The following is a 14,985-nucleotide window of genomic DNA, read 5'->3' on the forward strand; positions in this document are numbered from 1 at the left end:
ACTGTATCTATACAGAGAGAGAGAGAGACATGTGGTGTCTGTGAGTCTATCAACTGATTACCGAGGATACACCAAGACAGTAGGACAGTCTATATATCGACTCAGTCGTTCTGTACCTGGCACTCCTAGTGTCACACTGTTGTGTCATGCCCCACTCGTCACTCGTCCACAAATACTTTGACTGTATCTATACAGAGAGAGAGAGAGACATGTGGTGTCTGTGAATCTATCAACTGATTACCGAGGATACACCACGACAGTTGGACAGTCTATGTATCGACTCAGTCGTTCTGTACCTGGCACTCCTAGTGTCACACTGTTCTGTCATGTCCCACTCGTCACTCGTCCACAAATACTTTGACTGTATCTATACAGATGGAGAGAGAGAGAGACGGTGTCTGTGAGTCTATCAACTGATTACAGAAGATACACCACGACAGTTGGATAGTCTGTCTATCGACTCAGTCGTTCTGTACCTGGCACTCCTAGTGTCACACTGTAGTCATACATTTTTTTTAACTGTCATACAATTTTGTTTCTAATAATTAAGTTAGCAGATCTGAAGAACCATGTTTTTCTATTCCGTTGCGAAGCACAGTTAGTACGGCTAGTTTATAATAGGAATGATTCATTATAAAGTACTAGCTGTTGTACCCGTGCTTTGCAACGGGAAGAGGACACAAAATAGAGACATTTTAATCTTTATCTCTTGTACATAATAGTTACACATCCGCCAACGCTTTTAGAAACAAAATTCAACTTTTATGGCCTTAATAGAAACGTTTAAGTTATGAATTTTAAATCTGGTAAGTAGTGGATACCACCATTTTGGTTTTGATTATTAGCGAATTTCCCTATAGGGAAGTAGCTATTACCGTAGGTGGCACGGTAAGACCTAGACCCGGGACCGATTTACTTTTTCATTTTGATGTCCCCAGAGGCCAAAAACACCATTCGTTCAAATTTTTATATATGTATATATATATATATATATATATACGTCCGTGAACGCGATAACTTGAGTAATTTTTGTCCGATTTTGATGAAATTTGGTTAAAATGTGTAAAGCGGGATAAACTTGAATGAGTTCGTGAACCAGCATGATCGGACCATGGGAACGGGGCTTTACGGGGGGTTTTATGGGGTAAAAATTGGTTTTTCTCACTTTTGACCCTCAAAACACAAAATTTTCCAATTTCTCTTTAGACCCTTTTAAAGAGCTTAAAAAAAACAAATAATTTAGTATATAAAAGTATTTTTGTTCGGTTATAAGTAACGGAGAAAATTTAAAAAATTGTAAATTTAAAATTCCCATGTTATTCTCTTGGAGAATATTATTGTCAAATGTAGTTTGCTTGTTTATAGATATATTTTGATTAAACTGTGCAAATTTATTTATTTTGTACTAAGCTATCAATATTTTACTAAAAAACACACTTTATTAGTTTCCTTGTAGCAGCAAACCTAGGTACTCGTTAAACCTAATGTTATTAAAATATATTTAATTGAAAATCAATTCATACAAATGGAAATTCGCTTAGTCGGCAGGTTTGCTGCGGCAAGGGTATTTTAAATCTTGTGTAGGCTGATATGAGAAAAACTGACCAAATCTTCGAGTAAAACTTTGAGATAGCCTACATGATTTACCAGATTTACCTTCATCTCCCTTTTACACATCTTTTAATTTATTATTGACATTTTCAATTTCAATTTTGAAGTTGCAAAAATACTAATTATTAAATTTAAATATCTTTATATTAAACTCTTCTTTATATTAAATCACAAATCCTTTCATCTTCAGTTTTTCACTCACAATAAATAATTAGCAAAACTAAGTCAGCTGTTATAAACTTTACAAATATTGCTGTGCCTTATCAATTCAGTCTTTAGAAATGTTAAAGAAACTATATCTATATAGGTACTATAACAAATTTCAAAAAAATAATTTAGCATTAAAGACAGGAGACAAAACTAATATGACTATCAAAGCATCAAGGACTAAAAAATGTAATAGCAAATACAGTGTTTCATTGCATCTCTGATTCTACTCTACAAAAATATCAACAAACAACTTAATATACAAACCAGTTCTTTTAATCAGTTCCATCGTCCATTGCCTTTACATTTTCACACTTACCATTAAGAAAACATAGTAACAGATATTTCATTGATTTTAGAAACAAAAGAACACTGTGTACTGCTTAGTTTTATGATAATTTCCTTGGTTTAATTTAATCAGTGGTGTGACAAAACACAAATAATAAATGTATCAAATAAAGTAAATGTGAACTGAAAGCTACGTTAAGATAAAATAAGAGTATTTTGTACTACCATTTGATAATTAAATATAGTTACACATATACAACAGATTTTATAAAACAAAAATCAACGTACAATTTAGTTTTTGATGATATTCTTTAGTTTAATTTAAGCATGGGTTTAGCAAAACACAATAACTTAATTTACCTAAATATACATATAAAAAACCATGTGATGGGCTGATGTGCAAGTTATGTTAAGTTAATCTAACACACGTGAAGCAGTTAAAATTTATTTAAAGTAGGCTAGCCTCTAAATTCATACAAAACATCTATACATTGTAATTTTCATACTGTTTTCATGAAAACATATCAATAACATTATTTTCACTTAAGATTATTAACTTAAGACGCTTTAAAAATTCCAAAGCAGAGTCGGAGTTGATACAGCAACGGTTATAAAATCTTTTTTTTCTATAATCATTGACATAGTCTTAGAATAAATAATTCATGATAAAAGGTTAGATTAAAATAAACCTACCTCATAGTTATGGAAAATATTATATTTAATTTCTTTGTATCAGCTGTCTGAAATTGTGAAATATGCAGTTTAACAGTTCTTCTTGTTTATATTTAAATGTCAAAGCAAATGTAAACAAACATTGTTGGTGTTCTCATCACAGCCATGGAGACCGATCAATATTTACTTTTAAAATGTTCACCTCAGAACTTTTAAAGCCAAAGGGGCAAAGCCTACGGTCAGTATCGAAATGTGAATAGTCCTATAATGGTCCTTGGTATTGTAGCTATATTTTTGTAAAATTTAAGCCCAGTTGATTCAGTAGTTTTTGCACCTATTAGTAATACGCATACAGACAGACACCATTAGATTTTTATATAATAGTATAGATTTCCATGTACTATAGAGGAAGGGACCACATATAGTACAAAAGTGTATTTATTTTATATTCTTTTAACAAATAAAATAGTAATTTCTTATGCAAATTAGTGTCGTTATTGAGATTCATGGGGCCCACAAAGGTTTGTCACGAAAGTAGGGTCAGTAATACATCTTCATTACCTACCACTTTGTGTAATTGTAGTAGCACGATATCATCACGAAGGGTAAGTGTTTGTGCCACATCCTGATAAAGTGATACATTCACGCACACTTGATGAGTAATTCTGTACTTATGCTACTAGATCATTTCACATACCTCCTCAAACATGTACCAACACAAAGGGCAAGTGTTTCTATCGCATCCTGATAAAGTGATACATTTACGCACACTTGATGAGTAATTCTGTACTTCTGCTACTAGATCATTTCACATACCTCCTCGACATGTACGAACACAAAGGGTAAGTATTTGTATCGCATCCTGATAAAGTAATACATTCACGCACACTTAATGAGTAATTATTTACTTCTGCTAATAGATCATTTCACATACCTCCTCAACATGTACCAACACAAAGAGTAAGTGTTTGTATCGCATCCTGATAAAGTGATGCATTCACGCACACTTTATGAGTAATTCTTTACTTCTGCTACTAGATCATTTCACATACCTCCTCAACATGTACCAACACAAAGAGTAAGTGTTTATCGCATCCTGATAAAGTGATGCATTCACGCACACTTGATGAGTAATTCTTTACTTCTGCTACTAGATCATTTCACATACCTCCTCAACATATACCAACACAAAGAGTAAGTGTTTGTATCGCATCCTGATAAAGTGATGCATTCACGCACACTTTATGAGTAATTCTTTACTTCTGCTACTAGATCATTTCACATACCTCCTCAACATGTACCAACACAAAGGGTAAGTATTTGTATCGCATCCTGTTAAAGTGATACATTCACACACACTTCTTGTGTAACTCTGTACTTGTGTTACTTGTTCACTTCTCATACCTCCTTAACATATCCCAACACAAAGGGTAAGTGTTCCTGGTTCATACTGATAAAGCGATACAATCATGCATACTTTGAACTTTGTATACTATTTGTAGCTCTTTACTTGTTTTACTAGCTGCATGAACTTAGATGAGTTTAGATGAGTAGGGTCGGGTCATCAGAACAGGGGGTTATAGGGTTTCGAATCTTTTTTATATTTAAATATATTTAATTTCTGTTAACTGTGTGCTAAGTTTAGTAGGCTTCTCCTTCATTTTTTTTTTTATATTTAACCGTCCCGGTCTTTTTTTCTACCCTGTATTGTCAAATCTGAGTCAACAAAATTTGTCACAAAGCCTAAATAAACATGTTTTATAAGCAAAACATGCATTTATATTTATGTGACTTAGGACTGCTACGGGATTTATGGAGGGTATAGGTGAAGCTTTGGCGGGTGATCGGATAATCGATGGAATTACAAACACACCTGTGGCTTGCTGGGAAGGGAACGTTGTGGGTGGTTGAGCAAAACATCTTGGCACACATGCTCTGCGTTCAATATAAAACTAAGTACAAGCATTAAGCACGACTTCTCAACTTCATTTAAGATTATTTCCCCAAGATAACACTTAAGAATAGTATAGGGTCTAATAAAGTGGCTCTTTAGTGGCTATATATTACTAAAAGAAGTTTCTTCTTGCTCATTGTTTTTTTTTTCATCATGGATCGTCTTTTTACAACAATTTTAGTAAACCTAGTTAAAAAAAAAACTCATTGCTCGTTATGAATTTGATTTATTATTGGCTGTGCTTGTATATATAACTAGCTTGTACCAGCAGTTTCTTCATCATTCAACATAAGAAATAAACAGCGTGTAATCCAAAACATGTGACACAAGTGGATGATTTGCAGTTTTAATTTGTTCAAATTTAAATTTTTATTGCGGACCATGCCTTTAGTTCTGTTACGGTTTTGCTAACAGTTGAGTTATCCGTAGTCCAGAAGTTCCCTTAAAACTGCTCTCTTACTTCTGCTCTGAGCCACCGACTCACCTGAACCCCCCCCCCCCAAAAAAAAGAAAAAACACACACACACACACTTTCACAAAGTGGCGGATCCAGCCAGCAATTGCCATGCATTTGCCAAATGATGAGTCCTGGCCAAAAACATATTTTACATTTGGTTTCAGAGTGAGTAGTCCGAAACTCTTACTGGAAGGGCAGTTAATGTCGTAAATTAAGAAGTTTTCCTTTAGTTATAACTTTGTTAGTCACACATGCTTAACTAAATTACAGTAAGTGATTATATTAACGGATTTAGGCCTAATATGTTCTTTTTTGCCTATCAGATTTAAATTTAACTTTTTAATTGAAATTTTTATGATCGATGCCATGACGTGTTTGCTAGTATGTATATATATGTGTGTGTGTGTGTGTGTGTGTGTGTGTGTGTATACAGTATAGTGTGATCAGTATGATGAATATGCACGTACACGATAGGCCTACCACTTACCCTGGGGCTAGCTCGTCGATGAGGACACAATGGTCCACAGTGAGTGGGTGGACTCTTCACTCGAGGGCCCTTCTCTCTTCTCCCTTACGTGTCGTAATCTCTCCGTTAAATACTGATTTCTGTAACATCACTACCCACGTGTTTAGTTTTATCTTCATTTATTACAAACAACAACAACAACAACAATATCTACTGATTTTGAAGTAAGCCTTCAATAACGTGAGTTGATTTTTGTCGTACATTATGGTATCTTTTTGCAGTAATATTATAGTGTTTTCTTCGTATGAAGGTTTACAGTTATATTTAGAATTTTCGCAAGTTTGTAGGTAATATATTTTGTGGAATACAACAAACGTTTTTAATATTTTTGGTGTACTCTATTTCCTAGTCATAAAAGATTCAGCTTCATCATAATAATTGTAAAATATTACTCAGGTGTAATTCAATAGTAAGCCAGCTGTGAAGTCGGTAGTATTTTACAGGTTTCAAAATTGAAATTAAAGTAACATAGGCCTACTTTGTTTATGATCAGTTACAATATAACGTCAAGACCTCACTGTATTTATGTTGTGGTGTTTTTTACTCAACCCAAATGAATACAGCTTCCGTTGATTTTTAAAGACAAAACAAACTTAATTTGTTGGTATCCTTATTTCCTTTACTTCATTTCCGATCAGCTATATGCATTGTTGCATCGATTAATGTTAGGTTTAGTGTTATTGAGAATTTATTGTAAATAATAACACTCAACGTGGTGTTTTCGCAAATGAAATATGTATTGTAGGTCTACATTTGTTGGTTTTATTAGGATCTGGTATCCTTAATTTTTTTTTACAATTCCATTAATGGTTCATTTTGTAGGTACTGGAACTGCACATAGAGACTTAATTTCAAACCTATCATGCCATAAACTTATTTAGTGCCCAATACATTATCTTTGAGCTTACGAAAACCCTATGTTGAGTATTATTGACATAACATTTCCAATCACCCTAAAACTCATAAATAAATAATGCAACAACGCATATTAGCTGATTGGTAATGAAATAAAGGATACAGGGATGACAACATAAAATGGGCTTGTTTTGTTATTAAAACGTGTCTTCGATACTTGCATTTTGGATTGAGTAAAAAAACCCCACCTTGTATAATGTGCACAGTAAAAGGCCATGTTGTAAAATATTTACTTCTGAGCTTCCTTTTCCCATTTTGCTATGTTGTTTGTAATGGGTCTTTCTAAGTACTGTATAGCTTATACGTTGTAATAAAAACCCCAGTTGCGCTGAGATTTATTGTATACACACGTGTTGCTCAACATATTGACGGTCGTTATAGTGTTTAAGGGGGAGTTGTCGGGCCTGTGTAAGGGCCACATTACCATAATCAATGATCGCAAGGCCACTCACCGAGAAATGCTCACGCATTCTTCCACGACCGCGGCACAATGCTGCAAATCTTGCGCTCAGCGTTTGTCTCGACGGTACTTTATTTGAGCTTTGATTATGATTGATGGTGTTTTCTATCTGCAACGGTTCCTGATATTTCATGTTGTTTGTTTATATTACAGTATTTTGTTTATAAGCTGTCGATTAATATTTTCGTGAACATAGATCAACCTTTTTTTAAATCTATTTTGAAAACCGATTTCGAAGACCATTTTCGAAAGTATATTTTGTTAATGGATTCCTCTATCAGATAAAGCGAGTGTCTTCACTACATAAATATTTTTAACGCTTCAACTTTTGTGCCATCTTGACACAGAATTTTTGTCCCTGTTGAATTTAACTTAGAGTGAAAAACTTTAAATTACTTCTCCGTTGAAATCTCCGCTAGGGTTAATGCAAAGCCGCTTGACAGAAACCTGCAAAAAAGTTACAGAAGTAATGCAAGTGTTTCAACAAAAAAAAGTCTAAATATATTTTTGTGAAAAAATAGGTACACCTCCGGTCTATTAACTTTTTTGTTTCAGTATATATGATATACGTAAAGCTTTAGGACTACGCTGATACCGGCGTGCTATTAAATTGTGATGATCTAGTTTTATTATCTACTCTTTGATCTATTATAAACCACTATCATAGTTCATGATAATTTATTTATTAGTTTAATTATAAATACAATATATTTTACATTAAATGCGTCCATATTTCACAATAATAAAACGCATGATTAACACATAAGCAGATACAACAAGTTGCAATTCCAATATAGCATCGTTTAGTAAATAGTAGGCCTAAATAACTAAAAAAAATATTTTTTGTTCCAGAGAAGAATATGACAGTGGCCATTTCGTTGTTCATCAACAGGGTGTCTGCTGTCGACGAAAGTAAAGAGGTAACAATTAAATACACCACACCTTAATTTTAATAATATACTTAACAAACGGCGTCATTAACATTATTTTCATCACTCTGAATTCGAAAACAGCCCATTTCCATACAGCTGAGGTCTTCGGAAATCGTCAATTTCTATACTCAAAAAACAAATAGTGATCAGCTGACTTTTCCTGACATATAAATTACTTTTGCTACACAAAAAATACTTTGCCTGACATCAATAAAGTTACAACTGAAGTTTAATGAGCTGAATTTTACACTAAAATTAATTTTACAGCCGTATTTTGTTTAGATTCGAAAAATGAATAGATTACGAAATATCAGATACTTTGTTTAAGTTTGATGAAGAATTTTTTTTTTTCGTGATAAGTATCGTTCAATACTCGTCACGAAAGCCCCATTTTGGGACGAGATAATGTTTTACATGCGAGTCGAATAATATAATCATTGTCGCTTTTCATATTTTTATAACAGTTCCCTTCACAAAAATTAGACTAGTTTGTAATCTGTCTTTATACAAAACCCATTCAAAGAGGTATGTTGCTATAGCAAGAAATTTGTTTACTTTAAGAATTGCCGTAGCTAGTAAGGATTGTTATACTTAAATACCTAAATCCCTAAATACATATTGTTGACCTAAATAAATATTTAGATCAAACAGTCTTAATAGTTTATGGGAAAATATTGAGGTTGTAAAGATAAATTTTAAAATACCCCCGCTGCAGCATACCTGGCGACTAAGCGAATTTCCATTGGTCTGAATTGATTCTGAATCAAATCTATTTAAATAAAATTAGGTTTAAGGAGTACTGTACCTAGGTTTGCTGCTACAAGAAAAACTAATAAAGAGTGTTTTTTAGTAAAACATTGATAGCTTAGTATAAATTAAATAAATCTATCAAGCTTGATCAAAACATATCCATAAACAAGCAAACTACGACATTTGACAATACTCTCCATAAGAATAACATGGGAATTTTAAATTGACATTTTTTAACATTTTCTCCATTACCAATAACCGTACAAAAACCCTTTGATATACTAAATTATTATTTTTAAGCTCTTTAAATAGGTCTAAAGAGAAATTGGGATATTTTGTGGTTTGAGGATCAAAAATGAGAAAACCCATTTTTTTACCCCATCAAACCCCGTTCCTATGGTCCGATCATGCTGGTTCACGAACTCATTCAAGTTTATCCCACCTTACACCTTTAAAAAAATTTTAATCAAAATCAGATAATTTTGCCTATATACATATAAAAATTTAAACGAATGGTGTTTTTGGCCTCTGGAGACATCAACATGGAAAACGTAAATCGGTCCTGGGCCTAATGCCACCTACGGTAATAGCCTCTTCCCTATAGAGAAACTTTCTAAAATGTTGCTATGATTTTAAAACACCTCAGTTAACAATGGACTAAATCATGAACGAATTGGAATGGCCGATGCAACAAAACTTTATATTCGCAACAACATAAAAAATAACGTATTAGGAACAATTAGTGTAATACCCGCACTTGAAAATTGCTCGATTTCAAGCAACAGGTTTGACCAGTTAGTATAATGTTATTTAATGTTAAAGAATAAATCTGAAATATGTAACGATATACAGTATTTGAGTGACAATACAAACAGGCACATGGCTAGAAATTCGTGGATTCGGCAGGTTTGCTATGGTGTTGGTATTGTGATCAATGTTGTATTATTATTTATCACTTTTGTATCACGAGGAGTTACAACGATATTGAAAGATCACATCTCGAATCAATGTAAATATATATATAGCGTGGGAGAGAGATGCGGCACAGAGAGTTGATACAATTGTTGAGCCTCGCTTCTTCATTTAATGTCACTTATTTGCCGGATCTACATCTTGTTCCGTCGTCTTATTGGATACTGATACAGATTTAGTTTTGCAACGTCAAACATAGTTCGTTGTATACCGTTACATTTATTGTGGTTTTGAGCAAAGTAATCTTTTGTGAATTTAATGAAACTTTCGCAAAAAAAGAGTATAATTTGAAGTTATTTTAATAGCAGAAACAATTTAATCAAGTATACCCACTTAGATAAAAATTTCCCATTTATACCTAACACAATTAATATTAGGCTACTATGGTAATTATATTGTATTAATTCCCAAAGAACTGGACTTTTTGATTATACGTTTGTTCAATTTTTATTTGTGGGTAGGAGGATAAAATGTGTTTACGCACACTGAGATACTCAATGTCATGTCTGCCCCGGACTACCGGCTAAAAACCCCTCATCTCCTAGGACACGAGCCTGGAACTGTTAAGCACATTACTTCGGATAGGTCTTTTCAACTATGCCACTCAGGATTTCCTTTTTATTTTCTTCCGAAGGCTAAGGCCCCCGAAGTATGGCCTTCGGTGACTGATTGATACAGTTACAGGCTCCCTTTCCCTGGAGCAGAGCTCCGACTATGTCAGGAGTGATGTCGACGCCGATCTCAGTGATCAAACAGGCTAGGCTGACTCTTACGAAGGCACGGGTGTCATTTCAGTATAATTACTACGGAGAATAATTTCATATAAAGACATTTTTTTAGTTTGCTGTTATCAAAACAAAACGTTCTACAAGGGATAAATCCCGTGGTAACGTAACTTGCATAAACTACCACAGTAGTGTTTAGGCCTACACACTATTAACTGTTTGCGTAAGTAGGTCAGAAAATGCAACCCTTTAACAAGAGTCGACATGATGCAGTTAATACAATATACAAGTAAACACACCCCACTTTTACGCGAGTACTGCGTCTGCTCCCAGACTTTGGTCATGTACTTATTTATTCCATCACTTCCTAATTCGTAGTCCATTCAAAAAGTGGCCTATTAGGAAATTACAATTAATTTTAAAATATCATGGTTCGTTCTTAATCAAACAAAGGATTTGTGGCGATAAACTAACACTGCCACCTGTTTCACATCCAGCTAAATACAACAACTTTTATGTATCTGTGTCAACACTTTGAAATTAATGCGGAGAGTTAAAAATAGCCAAGACGCTACTATAGAGAGTCACGCAAGACATTTTGACAGTTGGTTCATCACGAAAGTAAGATCGCACGTCTGATAAGCGTCACGCTGCGGATGTCACTCATTAACGACCTTTCCTTCTTAATACTTCGTTTACATTTTCGAGCGGAGTGAGCGAAGCAGTAAAAGGCAGTAAAACGCCTTGAGCTCGGCGAGGGTATACTATAAAATTAATGTAAAGTACAAACTTGCAAAGCTCGCCAAAACCTCACATTTTTCGCTTTATTTTACCTATGCATGTTTCAAGAATAAATTTTAACGGCTGGCCGTCTTATTTTACAAGTGTGCGATGCATTTATTTTGTTAGCAGATTGTCTATATACCAACTGAACTGAATTATTGATTGATTGTTTCAACTTAACATCAATTGGCGGAAACCATAGGCACTTAATCAGAACTGGGTGGTCGAAATGTTACCCTCCGCTCCAGGCCTTTATTTAAACAAATTGTCAATAATGAATTGGATTGTGCGTGAAGTGCATTGTAGACTAGTATATCCAAATAAAAAATTTTGATAAAAGTATCACTTTAAATACTACTCTATCTGGAAATGTATGAACGTGATATGTTTAACACAGTTATCTATTGTTTTCTCCAACATCATAAATTACAAACATATATTAATAAAGTAAGGGATTATTATTAATTTTAAAATAATAAATTTATTTCAGTTAAAATGGTTAGGTTCGTTGCAAAGAAAAGCCGATTAAATAGGTACTGTTTTAATAAGTGATGCTAAATAAAAAAGAAAAATTATGTCAAACTAATGAAACGCAAAAGTAACCAGTTAAGCTTTATTCAAATAAACCAAACTGCTGCATAAAATAGACATTTTAAAACTCAAAAGAGAGAAGTTGAGGTGAAGTCAACAATATTTAAACTAGCATCGGTTCAGTTCTAAAATTGATTAGCTCTCGTAAGAGAAGTACGGTAATCAAAATATTAATTCGACGAGTTTATTAACCGTTTAATAAACGGTGTCAATAGCTTTGTGTTTCCTTTTGTCTAAAGAAGATTATTAAGTGTATAAAAGACGTTTTAGCCGTAGTAACCGTTTAAGCATTATCTAGCAGTACTGGTAGCATTTTATCACGCGTGGGACTAAACATTAAGACGTTTATATGTTTTATCAGTATAACGAAGTTTTGTCAAAGCTAGCTCGTACCCATGGCTTCTCCTGCGATGGTTATACAGCATTATAGGCCTACAGCATAAGAAATAAACAGAGTATTACAATCATTACAATAACTAGGTGTACAATGCAGTTGTCTGCTTGCAATACTGAGCGGAGCCAGCATAATAAACAAATACCCTTTTAAAGTCAATCCTACGTCTGTTACACGTACAGTAAATGGGATGTCTACGTCAGTCTACTTGCAATGGTAAATCTAGTCCACGTAAATGATGTCTCCTTAACGAATCCTAAGTCAAAGATACATATGGTTAACATAAATAATAGGTTGTCTAATTGCATTATCTAATGTCAATGTTACATTTGGTTCATAAAATGTCTACTTGCAGTATCCAAAGTCAATGGTACATTTGGTTCACGTAAACGAGATATCTACTTGAAGTTGAAGTCAATGACTCGTTAGGTTCATGCAAATTGAATATCTATTTGCATTATCTAAAGTCAATGGTTTATAATTCTAATTGGTTATTCAATTTGTTACAATAATAATGCTCAACTGTATCAATCCGATTGTTCTTCCCTTGTGTTTTCTATTTTGTAATGTACTAGTTTTGTGATTTATTAATACACATATGTCTACGATATCTCCAACTGGTTCATTAAAGAAATTGTTGATGTAATAATTTCACCATTGACTTACTGTGTAAACGCCTGTCTACAGGGGGGATTCTTTCCTGATTGTCTCAAAATTTCCAAAATTTGTCCAATTTTCAAAAAAGGGGATAAAAACTGCCCAGGAAACTATCGGCCTATTAGTCTAGTACCTGTTCTGTCCAAGGTTCTAGAACATATTATTCACAATCAGATTAACAGCTTTTTTGAAAATAATTCTCTCTTTAACAAACAACAATTTGGCTTTAGAGTTGGACAGTCCACTGTGGATGCAATTGATGCCATGGTTCAGGACATTCACAGGGCTTTTGAAAATAAAGATTTTGCCTGGGCCACCTTCATTGATCTTAGCAAGGCCTTTGATTGTGTTGACCATGAGATCTTGCCTCATAAGTTGGAGTTTTATGGAATCAGAAACAGTGCTCTAAATCTTTTGTGGTCTTATTTAGCAAATCGTAGACAGGCGGTTTACGCTGATGGTGAATGGTCCTCCATCGCCCTCAGCAACTGTGGGGTACCTCAAGGCTCCGTCTTGGGCCCCCTTCTGTTTTTAATTGCTATAAATGATCTGCCTATGAATCTTAGTTGCAATTCCTATCTCTATGCGGATGATACCACCTTGCTATCTTGTCACAGTGACCTTTTGCGTCTTAAGTCAACTGTCAGAAACACAGTCAATACTGCTGCTGAGTGGTTTTCAGCTAATAGTTTTCTTTTGAATAAAGACAAAACACAATCAGTCATATTTTGCCTTAGACCTCTACATGATATAGGCCCACTTGAAGCTGAACTGTCCAATGTGGTAAAGTTTCTAGGTGTCCATATTGACAAACAACTGACTTGGTCTGATCATATAACGCAACTCTGTACTAGGTTAAGTAGAATGATCTGCCTTTTTCGTAAGCTTAATGATTTAGTTCCTATTAGTTATTTAAGATCAGTTTACTTTGCTTTATTTCAGTCTGCCTTGAACTATGGTATCATTTTTTGGGGTAATAGTTCTCATGTCTCCAATGTCTTAATATTACAAAAAAAGGTCCTGCGCATAATGGCTAGGTTTGATCCTGAGGAACATTGTCGCCCCATTTTTATTGAATTTAATATTTTAACCGTTATTAATTTATATATATTTAATATCATGTTAACTAGTTTTAAGGAAATGGACTCACATGCCATAAGGAGTGATTTTCATGATTTTCAAACTAGAAACAGACATCAATTTGATATACCCCATGTTAGACTGAGCAAAACAAAGAAAAGTCATAAAATTCTGGGCCTAAAATGTCTAAATAAATTGCCCAACAAATTGCTATCACTTCCTTACAAAGTTTTTAAAGCTAAAATTCGTATGTGACTAGTAAAGAATCCGTTCTACAAACTTAATGATTTTTTAGAATTTCCTAAACCATTAAATATTGAGTAATGATTGTACTTTTTTCTATTATAGTTATCCTCATCTGCATGTATTATTATCTTTGTATATTTTGATTTGACCTTGTACTCTACATCTATTGTACTCTTCCTTGACAAATGTTTACCAACATAATACCTTCATTGACCATTCCACATGCATTTGTAATGTCTATTGGAAAATAAAGCTTTGATTTGATTTGATTTGATTAGGACTTTTGTTTACTTTTTTATTGTTATCTTACAAATACTGCCATGGCAACTAATTAACCCATAAACATGTTAAATTTCCAAAAGTTTAATCTCGTGTGGGGAAAAGCCGTGTTGTTCGATTTCTATCATTTCAGATGTATACCTTCCCACAGTTGGTTACTATGTCTGTGCTAAATTTCGTGCTGATCTATTCAGCCGTTCAAGAGAAGTATTTGTAAAACAACAGCAGGAGTGTAGTATAAGAGCTTTGCTTACTCCGCTCAATTATCCGTAGTGGCTTCGCCAATGATCACAAAAATAAGATATTATCATTATTCATTGCGTCACGCACAGTTAAACAAATCATGTTAACATAAGATCTTGTAACTGAAAATTCCACGACTCTTCAGCTTCTCCAAGCTGTATTAGCTCTTTCATAAGTTCTTTCATAGCTGTATCAGCTGTTCTAATACAGGTAAAGAAACTTTTCCACCAGAACAACACATTC

At 33.8% G+C, this 14,985-nt stretch overlaps 1 protein-coding gene across 1 annotated transcript in view; it reads left to right on the forward strand.

Annotated features, from left to right (window-relative positions):
• LOC128983587 (glycine receptor subunit alpha-2-like) overlaps positions 1-14,985 on the forward strand; it is a 75,927-nt gene that overhangs the window by 36,164 nt on the left and 24,778 nt on the right. The window contains exon 3 of the mRNA XM_054402922.1: positions 7,943-8,010. Within this exon, the coding sequence (XP_054258897.1) occupies positions 7,943-8,010 (68 nt within the window). The remainder of the gene's footprint in view (positions 1-7,942; positions 8,011-14,985) is intronic.

This window comes from Macrosteles quadrilineatus, unplaced genomic scaffold (genome assembly GCF_028750875.1).
Source record: "Macrosteles quadrilineatus isolate MER2022 unplaced genomic scaffold, UCM_ALF_1.0 Scaffold_1__1_contigs__length_201487025, whole genome shotgun sequence".
Lineage (NCBI taxonomy): Eukaryota > Metazoa > Arthropoda > Insecta > Hemiptera > Cicadellidae > Macrosteles > Macrosteles quadrilineatus.